The 17844-nt window shown below is 42.8% G+C and overlaps 2 protein-coding genes across 2 annotated transcripts; both read left to right on the top strand.

The window, feature by feature from the left end:
* Positions 1-1663: 1663 nt before the first annotated feature.
* LOC147115733 (uncharacterized) lies at positions 1664-2414 on the top strand. The gene has a single exon (XM_085990230.1). The coding sequence runs from the start codon at positions 1700-1702 to the stop codon at positions 2336-2338; it is 639 nt and encodes a 212-aa protein (XP_085846356.1). The 5' UTR covers positions 1664-1699; the 3' UTR covers positions 2339-2414.
* A 6097-nt stretch (positions 2415-8511) lies between these two features.
* On the top strand, positions 8512-10636 carry LOC147115732 (endogenous retrovirus group PABLB member 1 Env polyprotein-like). The gene has a single exon (XM_085990229.1). The coding sequence runs from the start codon at positions 8549-8551 to the stop codon at positions 9302-9304; it is 756 nt and encodes a 251-aa protein (XP_085846355.1). The 5' UTR covers positions 8512-8548; the 3' UTR covers positions 9305-10636.
* Positions 10637-17844: the final 7208 nt, after the last annotated feature.

Here is a 17844-nt window from a genome sequence, read left to right as displayed (position 1 = left end):
GGATGAGGATTGGGATGAGAATTGGACTCACTACGGCAGACCCCAAAACCAGTCTTGAAAAGGCCATAGACCAATTAAAAGTAATCGTCATGTGCCATGAGCCCAGCATATTAGATGGCCAAATTCTGCTAAAAGCATGGTTAAAAGACACCAAATTTGCCGAATTCGAGACGAAATTCCAAGATTTTAAAACACATCGCGAAACTGTCGGTGCCGCTCCTGGCACCAGACCGCCCAATGACGAATTCTGGGGAAGGTGCTGGGAAGCCTTACACAAGGTGTTCCCAAAGAAAACAAATTGGTCTAAAATTATGGAAACCACACAAAGAAAGGATGAAGATGTTGAGGATTATGTTGAGAGGGTGTGAGAAATTATGAGCCAATGTTCAGGCATGAAAACAGAGGAATTAGATTCTCCCATGCTCAGCGCCGTTGTAAACGGACTATGACCTGAACTCAGGGATCCCTTTAAATTAGTTTGTTTCGGATGGTGACAGGAAACGCTATCCAAGGTTGTTTCTATGTTAAAAGACATACAAGATCGAAATAGAGAAACTAAAAGCAAGGTTACCATGTTCATGGAGCGAGCAGCTCCAACGGCACCAGCCCCAACAACACCCACCTATTACCCACAACGTGGTAGGGGAAGAGGACGGAGTGGGGGAAGCGGACATTTTCGGGGTAGAGGCGGTGGAGGTGTAGGACGAGGACAATCCGATGCCTGTTACAATTGTGGCCAGACTGGGCACTGGGCTAAAAATTGCCCATCAAAACAGCAGCAACCAAATTATAACTGGACTCAACAGGCTGGTAACGGGCCACCTCCTCCACCTCCAGAACCCAATCCGTATGTGACCCGAGCCCAGGTACATGCTAGACCTCAAACTAAATTTTCTGTTCAAAATCCATTTGGACCACAAAATCAAAATTCAAATCAATTCGGCCAAGGATTCAATTGTTAAAACTTGCCGTTATTAAATGCCAAGCACATACAGGCCACTTGGATGAGGTAGCACTTGGAAATGCCAGAGCTGACAATGCAGCTAAATCAGCAGCTCTGTCAGACAAAGGGGAACAAGTATCAGCATTCCCAGTAAGGGAAAATAATTCCACAGATCAACTGCCCACTATTAATGATGTGCTGGCCTTTCAGTCACAGGCCAGTACGGATGAGGTATTAACCTGGGCAAGGGATCAATGTTGTAAAACTCAAGAAGGAATATGGGTTTACCATGACGGCCGCATGGTGGCACCCAAATCCTTACTTCCATGGATTGCCCGATGTATTCATACATTCACACATGCGGGCAAAGGGGGGATGGCGGATTATATTTTGGCAACTTGGTATGCACCAGGTATTTCGGCAATTGCAAAACAAATTTGCGGAAATTGTGTTACCTGTCAGACAATGAATCCGGGTAAGACGGAAAAGGTAAAACCTGCCTCCCGCCCAAACCCAACGGGACCTTTTGTACATTTACAAATGGATTTTATTGAATGACCTATGTGTATGGGATTTAAGTATGTATTAGTTATTGTAGATGTGTTTTCTAGATGGATTGAAGCTTTTCCTTGTAAAAAGGCCGATGCCACTACTGTTGCTAAATATTTGTTGAAAGAAATCATGCCGCGCTTCGGAATTCCTGTTAAACTTTCAAGTGATAATGGGTCTCATTTTACTGGAACTGTTATAAAAGAAATGTGTAAAGCCTTACAGATTAACCAGCATTTCTATTGCAGTTATCATCCACAATCAGCTGGACTTGTTGAGAGATATAATGGAATGCTTAAAAACAAACTGGCGAAACTATGCAATGACACTGGACTAAAATGGGTAGAACTGCTGCCTTTAGCCTTGATGGTAATGCGATCTGCAACTAACAGAACAACAGGCCTGTCACCGATTGAGATAGTTATGGGACGTCCCCAACGGCTACCTTTTACAGCACCGTTTACTGCAAAACAAATGGACATCCATAAAATGGAAGAAAATATGTTGAATTATTGTATTGCACTAACCAAATGTATTTCCAGCTTTCATTCACAGGTAAAAGAAGCTCAAGTCGAACCAGCAGAAGGGAAGTACCATAACCTGGAGCCCGGAGAATTCATTTACATCAAGATTTTTAAACGAAAAAGCGGTCTACAACCCAGATTTGAAGGACCATACCAGGTTTTGCTGACAACTAATACTGCAATCAAGATAAAAGAAAGACCAACATGGATCCATGTGTCCCATTGCAAAAAAAAAGCACCCAATCCGGAGGAAAGGGAGAAGGAACCAGAGGGAGAGAAAAAGATTTACACAGACTATGGGGACGGACAGTACTGTGCTTAACAGGATTATGCTTTGTGTTACTGATAGCACCAGAGGTACAGACACGTGAACAAAGGGAACTACATATAAATATATTCATGGCACTGAGTCATGAGTATGAACAAGAAAGAGATTTATCCAACTGTTGGGTATGTGCACATGTGCCCATTCACTCGAAAGGAGGCATCCCTCTAAGACCCATTCCCTTTAACGAATCAGACATGGCTGAGTGGATAATCAGTCAGAATGATATGCGCGGTAATACTTCCCAGAAAAGGCACACATCCTATAGGGGCACTACTAGTACAGAGGATTGGAGGCCGGAATGGGAATCAGCAGGTTATAATCTCTCTGCCTTCCAGGGGTGGTACCAACCCAAATATAATCAGACTCGGCAGCCCCCATTCCTAGTTCTTACTAATACCTCAGGTGTAGGGGCCCCAATGGGTAAAATATGTTTAGTAAGAAACATAGCAGGGGGCGATAACGTGGGTAAAAGCAAATGCGCCCAGAATTTTACCATAACTCTGCAGTGTATGTACCCGTCTACCTTTAAGAGAACTATTGTATGTAACCGTCCACCTTTAAGAGAACTACTTTAGGTGTTGCACTACTTTGTTGGCTTCTGTATACTGTAATACCAACGGTGACCACACCGGTATATAAGTGCTGTGTCAGGATTATTGGGCAGATTCGCCCTGACCTTCGAATAGTAAAGTCCTGTTTTAAGTTACTCTTGGAGTCTGTGTATTAATTAACTAAACAACCCACAGACTTTACAGTGGCGACGAGTCCGATCGTACCCTGCGGCAACAATACTTCCGAAGCAGTTAACGAGCGTCGAGAAGAGGCAACCGCCCTCGTCATTCTGCTGGGAGAAAACTCGAGTCTACAGAGCTGGAAAGGAGGAAGAATTCAGAGACAAAGACTTCCATCAGCAACAGGCACTGACTGTCCCTTCTGCCACGGTGAGGAGTGAGCCGATCAGCACGAGAAGCAAGCCGGCCACGGTGACTGTGAGTAAGGGAAAAGTAAAAAGAATAACCGGAGGATAAGGGCGGTGCACTCGACCACGGTCGAGGGGGAAAGGAGCCGGACAGAAGTCGGGCCCAGAGGCGCTGAGACTGGGACAGCGTGGAGCAAGGAAGCCGCGGTACAGACAGGCTGGGGACGCAACGGCGTCGTGAGACAGCTAGACCGCGACCGGCGAAAAAGGCCGGGCAGCGACCGAAGCCACGAAGCGCTGCGACCGGGAACGTAGGCGCGGGAAGATATAAAAACTCAGCCGCAGCCGGGGAGGGAAGCACCGGACTGCGAGAGGGCTGGGAGGCGCGATTGGGAGCCGAGCGAGCGGGAGAGGCAGAGCCGACCAAGGGAGACCGAGTGAGAGCCAGTCCAGCGGCTGAAACTGTTCGCCGTCAACGGGGTGTACCCAGCGCCGGTAGAGCCGAGCGAGCGGGAGAGAGACAGAGCCCGAGCAAGGGGAACTGAGCGAGAGCCAGCCCAGCGGCTGAAACTGTTCGCCGTCAACGGGGTGTACCCAGCGCCGGCTGCCCTGCCGAGAAAAGGGAAAGCACTGAAGCTGACGTGCAGGCTGTGAACCTGAAAGCCAGCGGCCGTCGCCCGTGGGGAAAGTGTACCCCTCCCGCCAGGGGAAGAAACGCGGGAAGCCGCCATTAGGCGGAGAAGACGACAGAAGCGGGAAACCGCCATTGAAGTGGGCGGGGAGAGAAGATAAGCGCGGGAAACCGCCATTTTCGCGGGAACCGCCATCTTGGAAAAAAAAAGAAAATTTAAAGAAATAATTCGTGGTGTTATCAGGAAGAGAGGAAGATGCCTAAGCGTGGTAACATCAACGATTTTAATTCCGAGGTAGAAGACTGGGCCACGTATGTGGAACGCATTGAGATCTATTGTGAGGCCAATAAAATAGAAGAAGATGACAAAGCTATAACCTTGCTAAACTCGATGGGCGCAAAGACATACGGGCTCTTGAAGCATCTGCTATCACCAGCTAAACCAGCAGATCAGACTTTCGATGATATTGTGGCTGTTCTGAAGGATTACTTGAACCCCACACCATTGATGTTGGCGGAACGATTCAAATTCTATGCGAGAACGCAAAGGAAAGATGAAAGCAACGCAGAATACTTGGTCGAACTGCATAGACTAGCGGAACACTGCCAGTTTGGAGGGAATCTGACAGAGGCATTGCGAGACAAATTCGTGTGTGGAATGTCGAAGGAAGAAACACAAAAACGACTGCTCGAAGAGAACGATCTTACACTTGAGAAGGCTGTCCTTATTGCTGCATCGAACGAAGCCGCAGCGAAAGGAACGGCGGACATGCAGCTAAAGGCAGCGGCACTCAGGGTGCAGCAAATTACTTCGGGTACAACGAAATGCTATCGTTGTGGGAAGACAACACACGACCAGAACCAATGCTGGTTTAAAAACCAGGAATGTAGGAAATGTGGCAAGCTCGGTCACATAGCTAAGGTATGCCGGTCAGGAAAGAAGACCAACAATAATGAGTCACCACAAAAGAGGTACAGAAAGGTACATGAGGTGACTAGGAAGAGTCCGGAAGAACAGAATTCGGACTCACACTCCAACTGCAAGGAACTGGATAGTCTGAGAATTCACAATGTGAGTAATGAAGCTGACCGACAAGCTATCTGGATCACACTACAGATTGCAAAAGTCCAAGTGAAAGTGGAAGTGGACACCGGATCGGCGTTGACGGTCATGAATAAGCATGATTATAAAAAGTTATTCAAGCATATTCCCCTACGGGATACGGAACTAGTATTGAAGACATACACGGGGCACAAAGTATACCCCATCGGAAAGATAGAAGTCAAGGTGAGATACAAGGACAAAGAGCACCAAAGGATGGACCTGTATGTGTTGCCTGAGGGAGGTCCACCACTTCTGGGACGGGAGTGGATCAGGAAAATAAAGATAGACTGGTATTCAATAAACACCATGACGGTAGATTCCGGAAAGGAAGATGTCAAACCTGAACGGTTGTCCAGAATATTAGACGAAGCTAAAGAGGTATTCCAGCAAGGACTGGGAACACTGCGAGGAAGTAAAGCAAAGGTTAAGATTGCAGAACATGCAAGCCCAAAATTTTTCAAAGCCAGATCGGTACCTTACGCGATACGACCTGCTGTGGAGGCAGAACTGGAAGAACTTGAACGATCAGGGGTACTGTCAAAAGTGGACTGGAGTGAGTGGGCCACGCCCATTGTTCCCGTCATGAAGTCTTCACCAAGTAACATGCCAGGGGGACCGGGGAAGGTCCGCATCTGCGGAGACTTCAAGATCACAGTGAATCCGGTGCTTCACACGGTACAATACCCGCTTCCGCGGATTGAAGATATCTTTGCTTCGTTGGCTGGAGGGAAACACTTCACCAAGATAGACCTGGCACAGGCATACTTGCAAATGGAAGTCGAGGAAGAGTCGCATCAGTACCTCACCATCAACACACACAGAGGCTTGTATCGTTATAATAGACTGGTTTTTGGGGTAGCTTCGGCTCCAGCAATTTGGCAGAGGGCCATGGAGCAGGTATTACAAGGAATTCCAAGCACGCAGTGTCACTTAGACGATATCCTGATTACGGGAGAAGACGAGGAAGAACACCTCACAAATTTGAAACTGGTGCTCACTAGGTTGAAGGAATATGGCCTTCGAGTTAACCGCAAGAAATGTGAGTTCTTCCAAAAACGGATCTCGTACTGCGGTCATGTCATTGACCGAGAGGGGCTGCACAAGTCACCTGACAAGATAGAAGCTGTCGTGAAGGCCCCCGCTCCGGAAAACGTATCACAGTTAAGATCATTCTTGGGGTTGATTAATTATTATCACAAGTTTCTGCCGAATCTATCCACGGTGCTGCATCCGCTGAATGCTCTGTTGCGGAAAGAAGTACCATGGAAGTGGAGTGAGGAATGTAAAAAGGCCTTTCGCAGAAGCAAGGCGTTGATTACCTCTGAAGAAGTGTTGGCTCATTTCAACCCAACGTTACCTCTTCCTCTAGCTTGTGATGCTTCCCCCTATGGAATTGGAGCAGTACTTTCACACAAGTTACCAAATGGCTCGGAAAGGCCAGTGGCATTCGCGTCCCGATCATTGACCTCCGCGGAGCGAAATTATGCTCAAATAGATAGGGAGGCCCTCAGCCTTGTGTGGGGCGTAAAGAAATTCAATCATTACCTACAGGGCAAGAAGTTCACATTACTGACAGACCACCAGCCGTTGGTGTCCATATTCAACCCTCACAAGGCCGTTTCCACCATGACAGCGCAAAGGTTACAGAGGTGGTCCGTGTTACTTGGGGCACACCGATATGACATCGAATACAAAAGGTCCAAACAGCATGGAAATGCTGATGGGTTATCGCGCTTGCCATTGCCGATAGTAGAAGAAGCGACTACAGTGGACCCGGTAGAGATGTTCCACTCATCCATAGTGGAATGTCTACCAGTAACAAATTCGATGATCGAAAACGAAACAAGAAATGACCCGACTCTCTCTCGAGTCTATGATTTAACGGTGGAGGGATGGCCAGCACAGGGCGAACAAACGCTGCCAGCATTTTCGCAGAGAAAAGAACAGCTGTCAGTGTGTCGAGGAACCCTGATGTGTGGATCTAGAGTGGTGATTCCACCCAAACTTCAACAGAAGGTGTTAAAGGAGCTGCATGAGGGACATCTGGGTGGAGTGAAAATGAAGAACCTAGCAAGAGCGTTTGTGTGGTGGCCAGGCATTGATGGGGACATCGAAGAAATCACTAAGAGCTGTCTAGGATGCCAGAAGGTCCAAAACGCGCCACCACAGGCTCCTCTGCATCCATGGGAGTGGCCCTCATCTCCTTGGCAAAGGGTACACATCGACTTTGCTGGTCCATTTATGGACTCAATGTTTCTAATAGCGGTGGATGCACACTCCAAGTGGCCGGAGGTAATAAAGATGTCCACCACCACCACGGAAAAAACCATCACAGTGTTAAGGACCATGTTTGCTAGGAATGGGCTGCCGGAACAGATCTGTTCTGATAATGGACCGCAATTTGTGTCCGAAGAATTCAAGAAATTCTTAAAGAGCAATGGGGTTAAGCACTACACGTCAGCCCCATACCATCCCGCCTCCAATGGATTGGCTGAAAGTTTTGTCCAGACCTTCAAGAAGGCCATAAAGGCTATGGGTAATGAAGCCATTAACTTACAACATAAGGTGAATAGCTTCTTGTTGGCGTACAGGAATGCAACACATGCGGTCACAAATCAAACTCCCGCCATGATGTTTTTTAATAGACGACTAAGATGCCGGCTGGATTTGCTTAAGCCAAACGTCAGAAGGGACGTAGAGAACCGACAATTCCAGGGCATGAATGAAAGGCCAACTAGATCTTTTCAGATAGGTCAACAAGTTTTGGCCCGGGACTACCGTACCGAGAAATGGCAGCCTGGAACTATTGGAAAAAGGCTAGGGCCGTTGATGTATACGGTGGACATTGGGGACAGTATAATAAGGCGCCATGTTGACCAGATCATAGGGTCAGCCACAAATGGCCAACCTACTCCACCACCTTACACGGTTAATGTTGAGACAGAGATACCCAGAACACCTACCTCCGATCTGGTAATACTGGAATCAGATGAACCTGACACTGTCCTTCAAGCCGAATCGACCTTGCCAGAAGCACCTACTACCCCACCGGGTGTTACGACACCACCGAGGCGTTATCCGGACAGAGTCCGGAAACCTCCAGAGAGACTGAATCTGTGAACTGTCTTGCATAAAGTTGTATATATGTTATAATGTATGTTTAATGGGGAATCAGTAGGTTGTAAGCTAAAAAGGGAGGATTGTAGTGTATGTACCCGTCTACCTTTAAGAGAACTATTGTATGTAACCGTCCACCTTTAAGAGAACTACTTTAGGTGTTGCACTGCTTTGTTGGCTTCTGTATACTGTAATACCGACGGTGACCACACCGGTATATAAGTGCTGTGTCAGGATTATTGGGCAGATTCGCCCTGACCTTCGAATAGTAAAGTCCTGTTTTAAGTTACTCTTGGAGTCTGTGTATTAATTAACTAAACAACCCACAGACTTTACAAACTCGACCCCACAACTGGCGCGATGTGGGTCAGTTTAACATGACAAATGTCCGGAATAAGATGAGTGGGGGGTACCTGGACCGGTTCCAACCCTATGATGATAAAGAAGAAGTTGCAATTCACTTCTTATAATGGAACCTATTTTATCTGTGGTCATAAGGCCTACCCCTGGTTACCACAATCATGGACGGGATCCTGTTACTTAGGATATGTGATACCCTTTATTCGAACAACAAAGACCCTGAGGGACGCCTATGAAAACCATCGACCTAAACAGGATTTGACATGGTTGAATGGAATGTTCAAGGTAATGATACCACCCTATGGGACAATGTCAAATGAGTGGGAAATACGGGAACTGGCTAAATTAGTGGAATCAGTAGCCAACACAACCTCACAAACCTTCGAAAGGGTAAATGACGAAATGGTAGCCAGTCGGACAGTGGCTCTCCAAAATCATATGGCCCTAGATTATCTCCTAGCCAAGGAAGGAGGGACATGCGCTTTGATTGGTGAGGAATGCTGCACGTACATCCCGGATCACTCAGAAAAGATCAGCAGTCTGGCAGAACTTATTAGAGAGAAGGTAATAGAGTACAAACAAAGTACTGGCCTAGGCGGTACCACTTTGTGGGGTTGGGCATCCGGATGGCTAGGATCCTTGGGAAAATCCCTGCTGATAATCTTTTCCCTATACCTTCTGTTTGTATCAATCAAGTGCTGCTGTGTCAGAGTGGGAAAAACAGTGTTACCAACAACAACCACTACTAAGGTTATGGTAGCAACAACTACTGAAGGATTCTGCGCGGAAATGGAAATAGAAAGACTAAGCAGGATTAAAATGGATTAACAACAGAAAATGCTGGAAAAACTCAGCAAGTCAGGCAACATCCGTGGAGAGAAATTTGAGTTGACGTTTCGGGTTTGACCCTTCTTCAAAATGGATTAAGTTGTCCTTGTGAAGGACAAAAGGGGGGAATGTGGAAATGTACCTTTTAAAACTGAATATAGTTACATGTGCCCCTTTTTGACAAACAAAATGGAGTCCCGGTCCTCCCAGAAGCCTCTGCAGAAATGTCCTCGTTTCCTTCCTTAAACTTGTTAACCTTGACTAAACACTGTAAACCATTGCTTATCTGCGTTGTAAACAAAGACCATTTACATGAGTAAAGGGAACCTTAAGCAGGCCACCTGGCCAGAGGCTTGGCCACCAGATAACAGAAGAAACATATTGTATGAAGTAACTACATTCCAAACAATATTGATGGTCTTAATTAAATAGTCTGGAATAAATAACTACCCATTGTATTATCAATAGTCTTTCTCTACGCCAGACTTTAGAAATATGTAGAAACTTAGTTAAGGATTGAAGAACTCTTTGTCCCTTTGTCTGACTTGAAAGACACATGATGAAACCATAACCTGTTTACTGTATAAAAATGTTGTTAATCTGTAATTCTGTAGAGAGTCTCCGCTAGCCTTTGACTTAGCGGGATGCTTTCCTTGTGCAAGTAAAATAAACTAACAATCTGATGGTACTGCTCATGTTTTAGAGTCTTACTCAGAGTCGAGATTTCAACATCAGGGTCACGCTTGCAGACTGAACAAAGGTGTTCAGCATAGCGATAACTCAATCTGCGTTTGGTCTCCCCAATGTAGAGGATTTATATTTATATAGCACATTTCATGTCCTCAGGATGTCCTAGTTTGGGATCACTTGGTTTAATGTCACCATGTTATTTATGCTGACAGCAAAAATAAAAACATTTCCACGTTATTAACACCTACATTTGATAAACCACTGAAAGTGCTTAGATTAATGTCTGACCTGAGTTATGCATCAGTAATGTTTGGTTCACCCACTGAAACTTAAAAATTACCTAATAGCACTTCACATTGTAGTCGTTTCTATGCTATGCTAAATCTTTACTTAGTTTTTAAAAATTCTTTGAGTTGTAACTTTATAAGTCATACTGCTAAAACGTATGATATTAATCGTCTATTTGTAAACCAGAAACAAACATTCACATGTAACATCTCCATTTTATTATACATAACCTAAAATGTCCCAACTACTTTTGGGCTGGAGATATTTTAACATAAAGCTCATACTAAGTATAATGGAGCATACCTCACTCCTGTTTTCTAAATTATGATCAGATTTATTCTGTTGATGCATATTCATCTGTGCCTTAGTTAATAATTGTATTGTTGGTAATGTCCTTTGCTCACACTGCAATTTTAATATTTATGTTTTGTATTTCTTATTTATAACCCTTGGCTTCCTTATTTCATTTATGCCAGCATTAAAGTGAACATGTGATGGACACAGAAAATATTTTGTATGTTTTGTATATTAAGTAATGCATTGGCACTATTTAAGATGTGCGACAACAATTATGCCATCAATTAGTTCAAGGGTGCCCAACCTTTCAAAACCAAAGACCCAACAAAACTCTATCTGACAAAGTTGAAAATGTTTGAGCCTTTTTGGTGATACAGCTTGTCATACTTTGGGTACTGAGAGTCCAATGCCAATGTGGGTCTCCACTGGCATCATTTCTACAGAGGTTTGGCCACTTATGTTCAAGAACGGTGGCATAGTGGTTAGCACTGTTGCCTCACAGCGCCAGGGACCCGGGTTCGAATCCGGCCTCGGGTGACTGTCTGTGTGGAGTTTGCACATTCTCCCCGTGTTTGCGTGGGTTTTCTCCGGGTGCTCCGGTTTCCTCCCACAGTCCAAAGATGTGCAGGTTAGGTTGATTGGCTATGATAAATTGACCCTTAGTGGTAGGGGGATTAAATACGTGGGGTTACGGGGATAGGGTGGGATATGTGTTGGTGTAGGGGTTATGGGGATCGGGTGGGATATGTGTCGGTGCAGGCGTGATGGGCCGAAATGGCCTCTATCTGTACTGTGAGGTTTCTGTGATTCTGTGAACCACACATCCCAAATCAGTGGCAGTATATTAAAGTAAAATGTATACTGATGTGCCATGTCCTAAGATTCAGACTCAATTAAAGAGAGAGATCAGCTCAGCATCAATACTTAAAACAATTATGTGATCTAATTAGGGAGATTTCAGCTCAGCGACAACAATTAAATATTCGCCTGGCCCATTCCTTGAACTCTGCAAACTACACAATATTTATTTCCTGTTTTCAAACGTTTTCTTGATATTTTCTGCATCCAATTACACTGCATATTCCTCTCAAAGCCATATTAGGCCAGACTTTGCTGGAAAAATAAGTGTTTTAACGACACACACCATTATTATTGTGCAAATCGGCCAGCAAATTTAGGAGATTGAGATACGGCATGCATTACAAATCTCCAGAACTTGCTGGTCGATTTAAGACGCTCCACCGTTTGCTTTGCACAAACGGCATCTCGCTCTTAGCCTCCCCGTTATTGTTAAGAACTTGCTGGATTAGTTGCCCTTTAAACTTGCCACAGAAAGTTAAGTCTGCTAATTAAAGAAGGAAAGACTTACATTTATATAGCGCCCATCATGACCACCGGACGTCTCAATGTGCGTTACAACCAATGAAGTACTTTTGGAGTGCAGTCACTTGTAATTAAGAGCCTAAGTACCCTTTTAATGATGTGATAATTGATAATACAATGCCAATCAACCTCTATGGCCCAGAAAGGGAACAATTTAAATGATTATAAGAACATAAGAACATAAGAAATAGGAGCAGGAGCAGGAGTAGGCCAATCGGCCCCTCGAGCCTGCTCCGCCATTCAATAAGATCATGGCTGATCTGATCCTAACTGCCAATCCAGTATCACAGAACCATCTCCTGCATCTAACAGAATTAGACACACGAAATAGGAGCAGGATCAGGCTACACGGCCCCTGGGCCCGCTCCGCTACCCACAGGGCCATGACCGATCCGAACCTAGACTCATGTCCAAATTCCTGCCCGCTCCCCGTAACCCTTAATTCCCTTTACTTCTAGGAAACTGTCTATTTCTGTTTTAAATTTATGTACCACATTCCTGCATGTAGTCAATTGTTAGAGATTTTTAAAATGTCAAATTTACATTTTTAAAAATTCTTACTTTTCCTTTCTGTCTTGCTTTTCTTTCTCAATTCCTTTCTGTCTCCTTATTTCTCTTTCTGCACCTAATATGACTCTAATTCACCCTCCTTCGTTGTCATTCCACTGTTTCTCAGTCCTTAAATTTCATTGGTTAAGGAGATAAACTGTTGGTCCCAGATGCCCCATTGCCCGCGCCATGCCGTTATCATCTCGCACTTCCAGTAAGTTATGGCGCAAAACTTTTTCGAGCTGAAGGGTGCAGAAAAAAGTCTAACTAACAGGAATGGGAATAGCCATGAGATGCAGTGTTCCAGCAAAATCCGGCCCGTGTTTGCGATTCCCTTTGTCCATGTTGATGATTTGAAAGTTTCAAATGAACCCACTGGGCTCTTATTTTCCAATTCTGTCAAATAAATCTACCAAGTTTTCACAAAAATAAGAGATGAAATGTTGAGAAGTACTTGGAACTGTGTTTGACTCGTTAATGCATTTACTGCTTCTCAATTAACCACACCTCTCAATTAGCATTGGCTTCGGCTCCTCTCAGTCATGCTGCCTGCTTGACCATGCTTCCAACTGATCACTGCTGCTCGTTTGATGGCATTCACAGAGCACTGCATGTGATTGCTGTGGTTGCCCAACCAACAGCACATTAATACTGGGTCAACCAATAAAGGAGGGAAATATACAAAATTCCAACCTACAAGCCATTTGTTTCAAAGAGGAGAGAGCCATATCGCAGCAGCATAGAACTCATGAGATGCCAGTTGGCCACCCCTGAACTACTTTATTCTTGGGTTTTCTTGTAATGGCTATTTACTGGACGGTGCAATGCTATGGCAGAGGGTAGTGTATTTGTTATTTAGTCATCAGGATTGGGAAATGTTTTGACATTTGTTAAGTTTTGAAAACTAATTTATAAAATAGTCATTGGGATTAGTCAACAGAAAAAAGTCTGTCCCTGTTTGCATGGAGTTGACAAGTAATGGAAACTTGTCACAAAACTAACAATCAGATATAAGAAACCAGAAAACCAAATGACAAACAACTGCACAAATATATATATATATATATATATATACAGTATATTGTTTGTCATTTGGTTTTCTGGTTTCTTATACATAGCAGATATTGGAAAATCTAGAACTAGGTACTGCTTTATGATTTATCCAGTGTAATAATTGTTCTAACAAAGATAGTTGATAAAATAGCCGATTAACCAATCGGATTCAAATAGGTTAGCTAGGAAACCAACATTGGCTTCACTTAATTTTTACTGCTTACTATCACCTGTTCAATATGTGTCACAAACTGCTATAAGATGCACAAATAAAGAAGAGTTTGCTGCTACCTAGGGTATCAGTTAAAACTATTCAGGAATGACTTACCAAAAAAATAAAAGATTAACTTTTGTTTTCATTGCTGAAAAATTAAAAACAATGAATAGTTCTGATCAACAAAATGGAAAATATATACATTATGTGTGACTTTTTAATCTAAATATTCTGATAATGCAATTAGACATAAGACAATAATAACATAGTGTACTTATTATTTGTTTTCAGTTTAATCAAGATTGAAGTATAACTTTGGGAACTTCCTGGTTTTGCTAGGAGTTTGCATCTTGCAGTTTAATGATTTTTTTTAATATACTACCAAGAAGAAACAAAGTAAAGGAATCATCATTCTAACTTAATCTGCTTTCTTCTCAGCATCAGGCCTCTTTTTTGAGTTATTCTTTACATACAAGCCTCCAGCCTTACTTTACACAAGAGTCCAGAAAGAAATAATGGGAGTTTTACTGGACACGTAATCCACCATTAAAGAAAAAAATGTCAATAGATTAGAGGTGAGGAAGAAACATGAAGGGAATGCTTGTGGGAGAGGCTTCTCTTCATGTGGAGATGAGGAGTACTATGGGTGAATGGGACTCGAACAACTCTTCAATGAAGCGGCTTCCTGATGAAAGAGTTTATGCGATACAAGCTAGAGGATTATGAGAATATTCATGACCCTTTTGGGTTAGCAGGTGAGTTTGGCCTCAACAGATCATCCTTTGGGTAAACAGTACACAAAGAGTTTGGTTACCAGGATGAAAGTGTAGCAACAGAGTTCCTGATCTACTTAAACAGGACATATGACAGATTCCTACTCATTCTAAGCTGAGGCACAGACTATAGCTTTTATGTTTGAAGTGTTGTATGTAACCAAATCATAAGAAGTCATGTGATATTACTTGAAGGAGAGACTGGCTTCTTTGCTGATTCAGACACAATGGCTAATATCCTTGGGCACAATGCTTCAACTAAAATAACTTCATGATATGATGTAGATTAAACTTCATTTTTTTTAAACTAAATAATCAGTGCTCAGAATGTCTATATATACTGGTAAAATAAATGACATTTAGTGATCAACTTATTTCCAAACAACATAAAAACATTGTGGGCAATGAGGAATGTTAAATCATTTGTTGCAAAGGTTTAATTTTTGATAGATTTCATATAAATTATGTGAAAGATACACAAAAATATTGTGATGTGTCAATTATTGAAACAATTTTAAAGTACAGTCTACCTTGACCAATGAAAAGGGACGTTGTGTGATGATTCAGCATAACCTAACCAACAATGGGTAGGAACTCTTCAAACAACCGCTTTTGATTATAAAGAGGAGGAATTTTTATAGCTTAGGACCAGTTGCTGCTTCTGAGTTTCAGTTCTGAAGATGCAAATGTAGTGTTACAGTTAGTTCTGTTGCTATTATGGAGCAGTAATAGTCTGAATATGATTTTACACATAAATAAGTACTATTCCACCCTGTGAAGATCATAGCATTATTTTGACACCAAAATAAAAAAGGCAAGATCACATTTTTAGGTTATTCATAGATTTTAGAATTGTCCAAGAAAAACCAGCGTGAACAATTCGAGGGAGCTTGAGACCACCCAGGAATTACTCTTCTAGGATCTTGTAATTCTTAAAATAATTGCCTTGAATTTAAAATATTGATGTAAAATGTGTCTTAAATCTGACGCAAGAACCAGAAAAAATGAAACAGTCTATTATTGCAAAGCTTACTAACGTTTACCCAGAGGATACAGGCTGAAATTGTTTTTAATTGTTCAGGTATAAGGATTAAGGAACATTCCACTGTTTCTGTAGTTTTGTTTTAGAATACTTAACATTAGAAATGTACATGGATCATATATTTTAGAAACTTGTATAATTTGGAAATCCAAAAAGGACATTTTTTTCTACATTGAGTTAATTGTACGCGCTTATGCTTTTATAATATGAACGAAATGCCAGTCTGAAAAATAAACTGTATTACTTCTTCTGATAGGTAATGTTGAATTTTTGTCCTAGGGTTTGTTTCCAAGAACCTCATAATGAACATTTAGCAGGTGTTGATACTGTAGGGTTAATGCTGAAGTTTCACTCAGGATTGGCAAATATTGAACTAATGTCTCCAGCAGCACATCAGTACTGAGGTTGTTGACAGCAAGCAGAAACCATCATTGTCTTCTTTGTCCTGATGGAGTGCATCGTGGTCTGGGTTGTGGTAAGGACAGCAAATTCTGTGTCAATAAACATGGGTTTTGTTGTTATCTGTGGAGAAAGTAGAACTTGGAATGTTTGCTCAGTCAATTTGAAGCTGTTACACCCTCTCCTAACAACTATTGTGTAAAGTGTCATTTTACTTTTGCATACTCGAAATACAAGATTGATTAAACAATTAATGAATTTTGAATTCAGTCAGTAAATTAATAAAATAATTGCTGATCACTATCTTTTATTTCTTCATATTGACTGATTTGCTTTTGGACGCAGTTATAGAAATTGATGTCCTATTTCTGTCAGGGGAGCAACTTAATGAAGGGAATATGTCATTTGAATCGAGAAAATGGTGACAATATTAAATTGGTAGAAGACTGTAAGGGATGAACTGCTTGAAGGTCATTAACCAGATTATTAATCAATTACTTGTGAATGACAAGAATTTTTTTAACTTTTTCAACACCAATCATTGTGCAGTGAATATTTAAGGAGTGTTCTTTAGTAAGTTTGTTAAGTTAAAACCCAAACAGTTGTTTTATTGAAGGCTACAGTGGCCCAGTGGATGAAAGCATTAAGCCAGAATGTCTCATGATTGCTGGTCTGTGATGAGTTAACTGGGGCCGCAGTTTGGGGTTTTACAGTTGGGCTCAGAGGGGTGAAATTGGTCTTGGTGACTTCAATGGAAAAGACAATTGGGCGGGGTGTAAAATGGGCTGCCGATTTGCTATCGGCCAATTTGCACTACCGCCCAAGACCAATGTCACTCCCAGAGTCCTAGACTTGGAAGGGGAAAATTAGCTCGAATTCTCACTTGTGATTCCTATCTAGTGACCCTTGTGGGGATGTTTGTATGTGTGGACATCAGGTGAGGACAGGATCGAATTTAATGACTTCCATGATGGAACAGCTTCCTGACACACACACATGAAAAATAGGCCATTTGGACAAGGTGCTCATGGAACCGAACTGCAGCATAAGTCAATGGCCCTGAAATTCGGATCGGGGGCTTGCCGCGGGTGCAAGCCCCCGATGTGCACTCACCCTGCGCGCCGACATCTGAAGCCCGGGCCTGCTTGCATTTCCTGTCACAGGCCCGGTTCAGCTGTCGGCGCGATGTGCTTACCTGATCCAGCGGCGTAGTTAGTGCGATGTGCCGGCTGGGATCAGGTGAGCACTGTGCAGCCAATCAGGGGAGGGGAAACTCATTCATGAGTTTGACAGCAAGAGCTGTCAAACTCGTGAAAAGTATGGGCTGCCAAAACACTACTTTAACTTTAAATAAATTTTTTAAAAACATCCCACTGATTATATTAACTATAAATAAGTTTTTAAAAATGTTTTAAACAATTAATCAATTTTTTGAAAAAAATAACTTTTTAAAAAATAGGGTCTAAAACTAAACTTACCATCCTGTAAATTCTTTAAAAATAACAAACCTGTGGGAAAAAAATTTCTACATTGTACTAAAAGCCCACTTACCTGAAAAACTAAATACTTACGTCTTGTTTTTCCACGCGTAAAGACCGGAGGCCTTTACACGTGCGCAACTCTGGAAAAAAAAAAGGAATTTTACCGCGCACGCACTGCCTGTGCAGTTGCGCGCGTTCTGCCTCTTAACCCCTTGGGTCAGAGGACAGGAAATGCCGGTTTTCAGCGTATGCGCTGTGCATGCTGAAAACCGGCAATTCCTCCGGGCACACGCGTGAGTACCCCGTCCATACTCATGTGTTGTGCCCGGAATTACTGGGCCAATGTATTTAGGAGAGAAGAGAAAAAAATT

This window comes from Somniosus microcephalus, chromosome 6 (genome assembly GCF_052327205.1).
Source record: "Somniosus microcephalus isolate GS21.2 chromosome 6, FLI_Smic_1.0, whole genome shotgun sequence".
NCBI classification, from domain to species: Eukaryota; Metazoa; Chordata; class Chondrichthyes; order Squaliformes; family Somniosidae; genus Somniosus; species Somniosus microcephalus.
This window is presented reverse-complemented; position numbering and strand designations above follow the sequence as displayed.

Excerpts from the sequence above, each read along its gene's own strand:
- LOC147115732 (XM_085990229.1), top strand. The coding sequence starts at position 8,549 with ATGATGATAAAGAAGAAGTTGCAATTCACTTCTTATAATGGAACCTAT.
- LOC147115733 (XM_085990230.1), top strand. The coding sequence starts at position 1,700 with ATGTGTAAAGCCTTACAGATTAACCAGCATTTCTATTGCAGTTATCAT.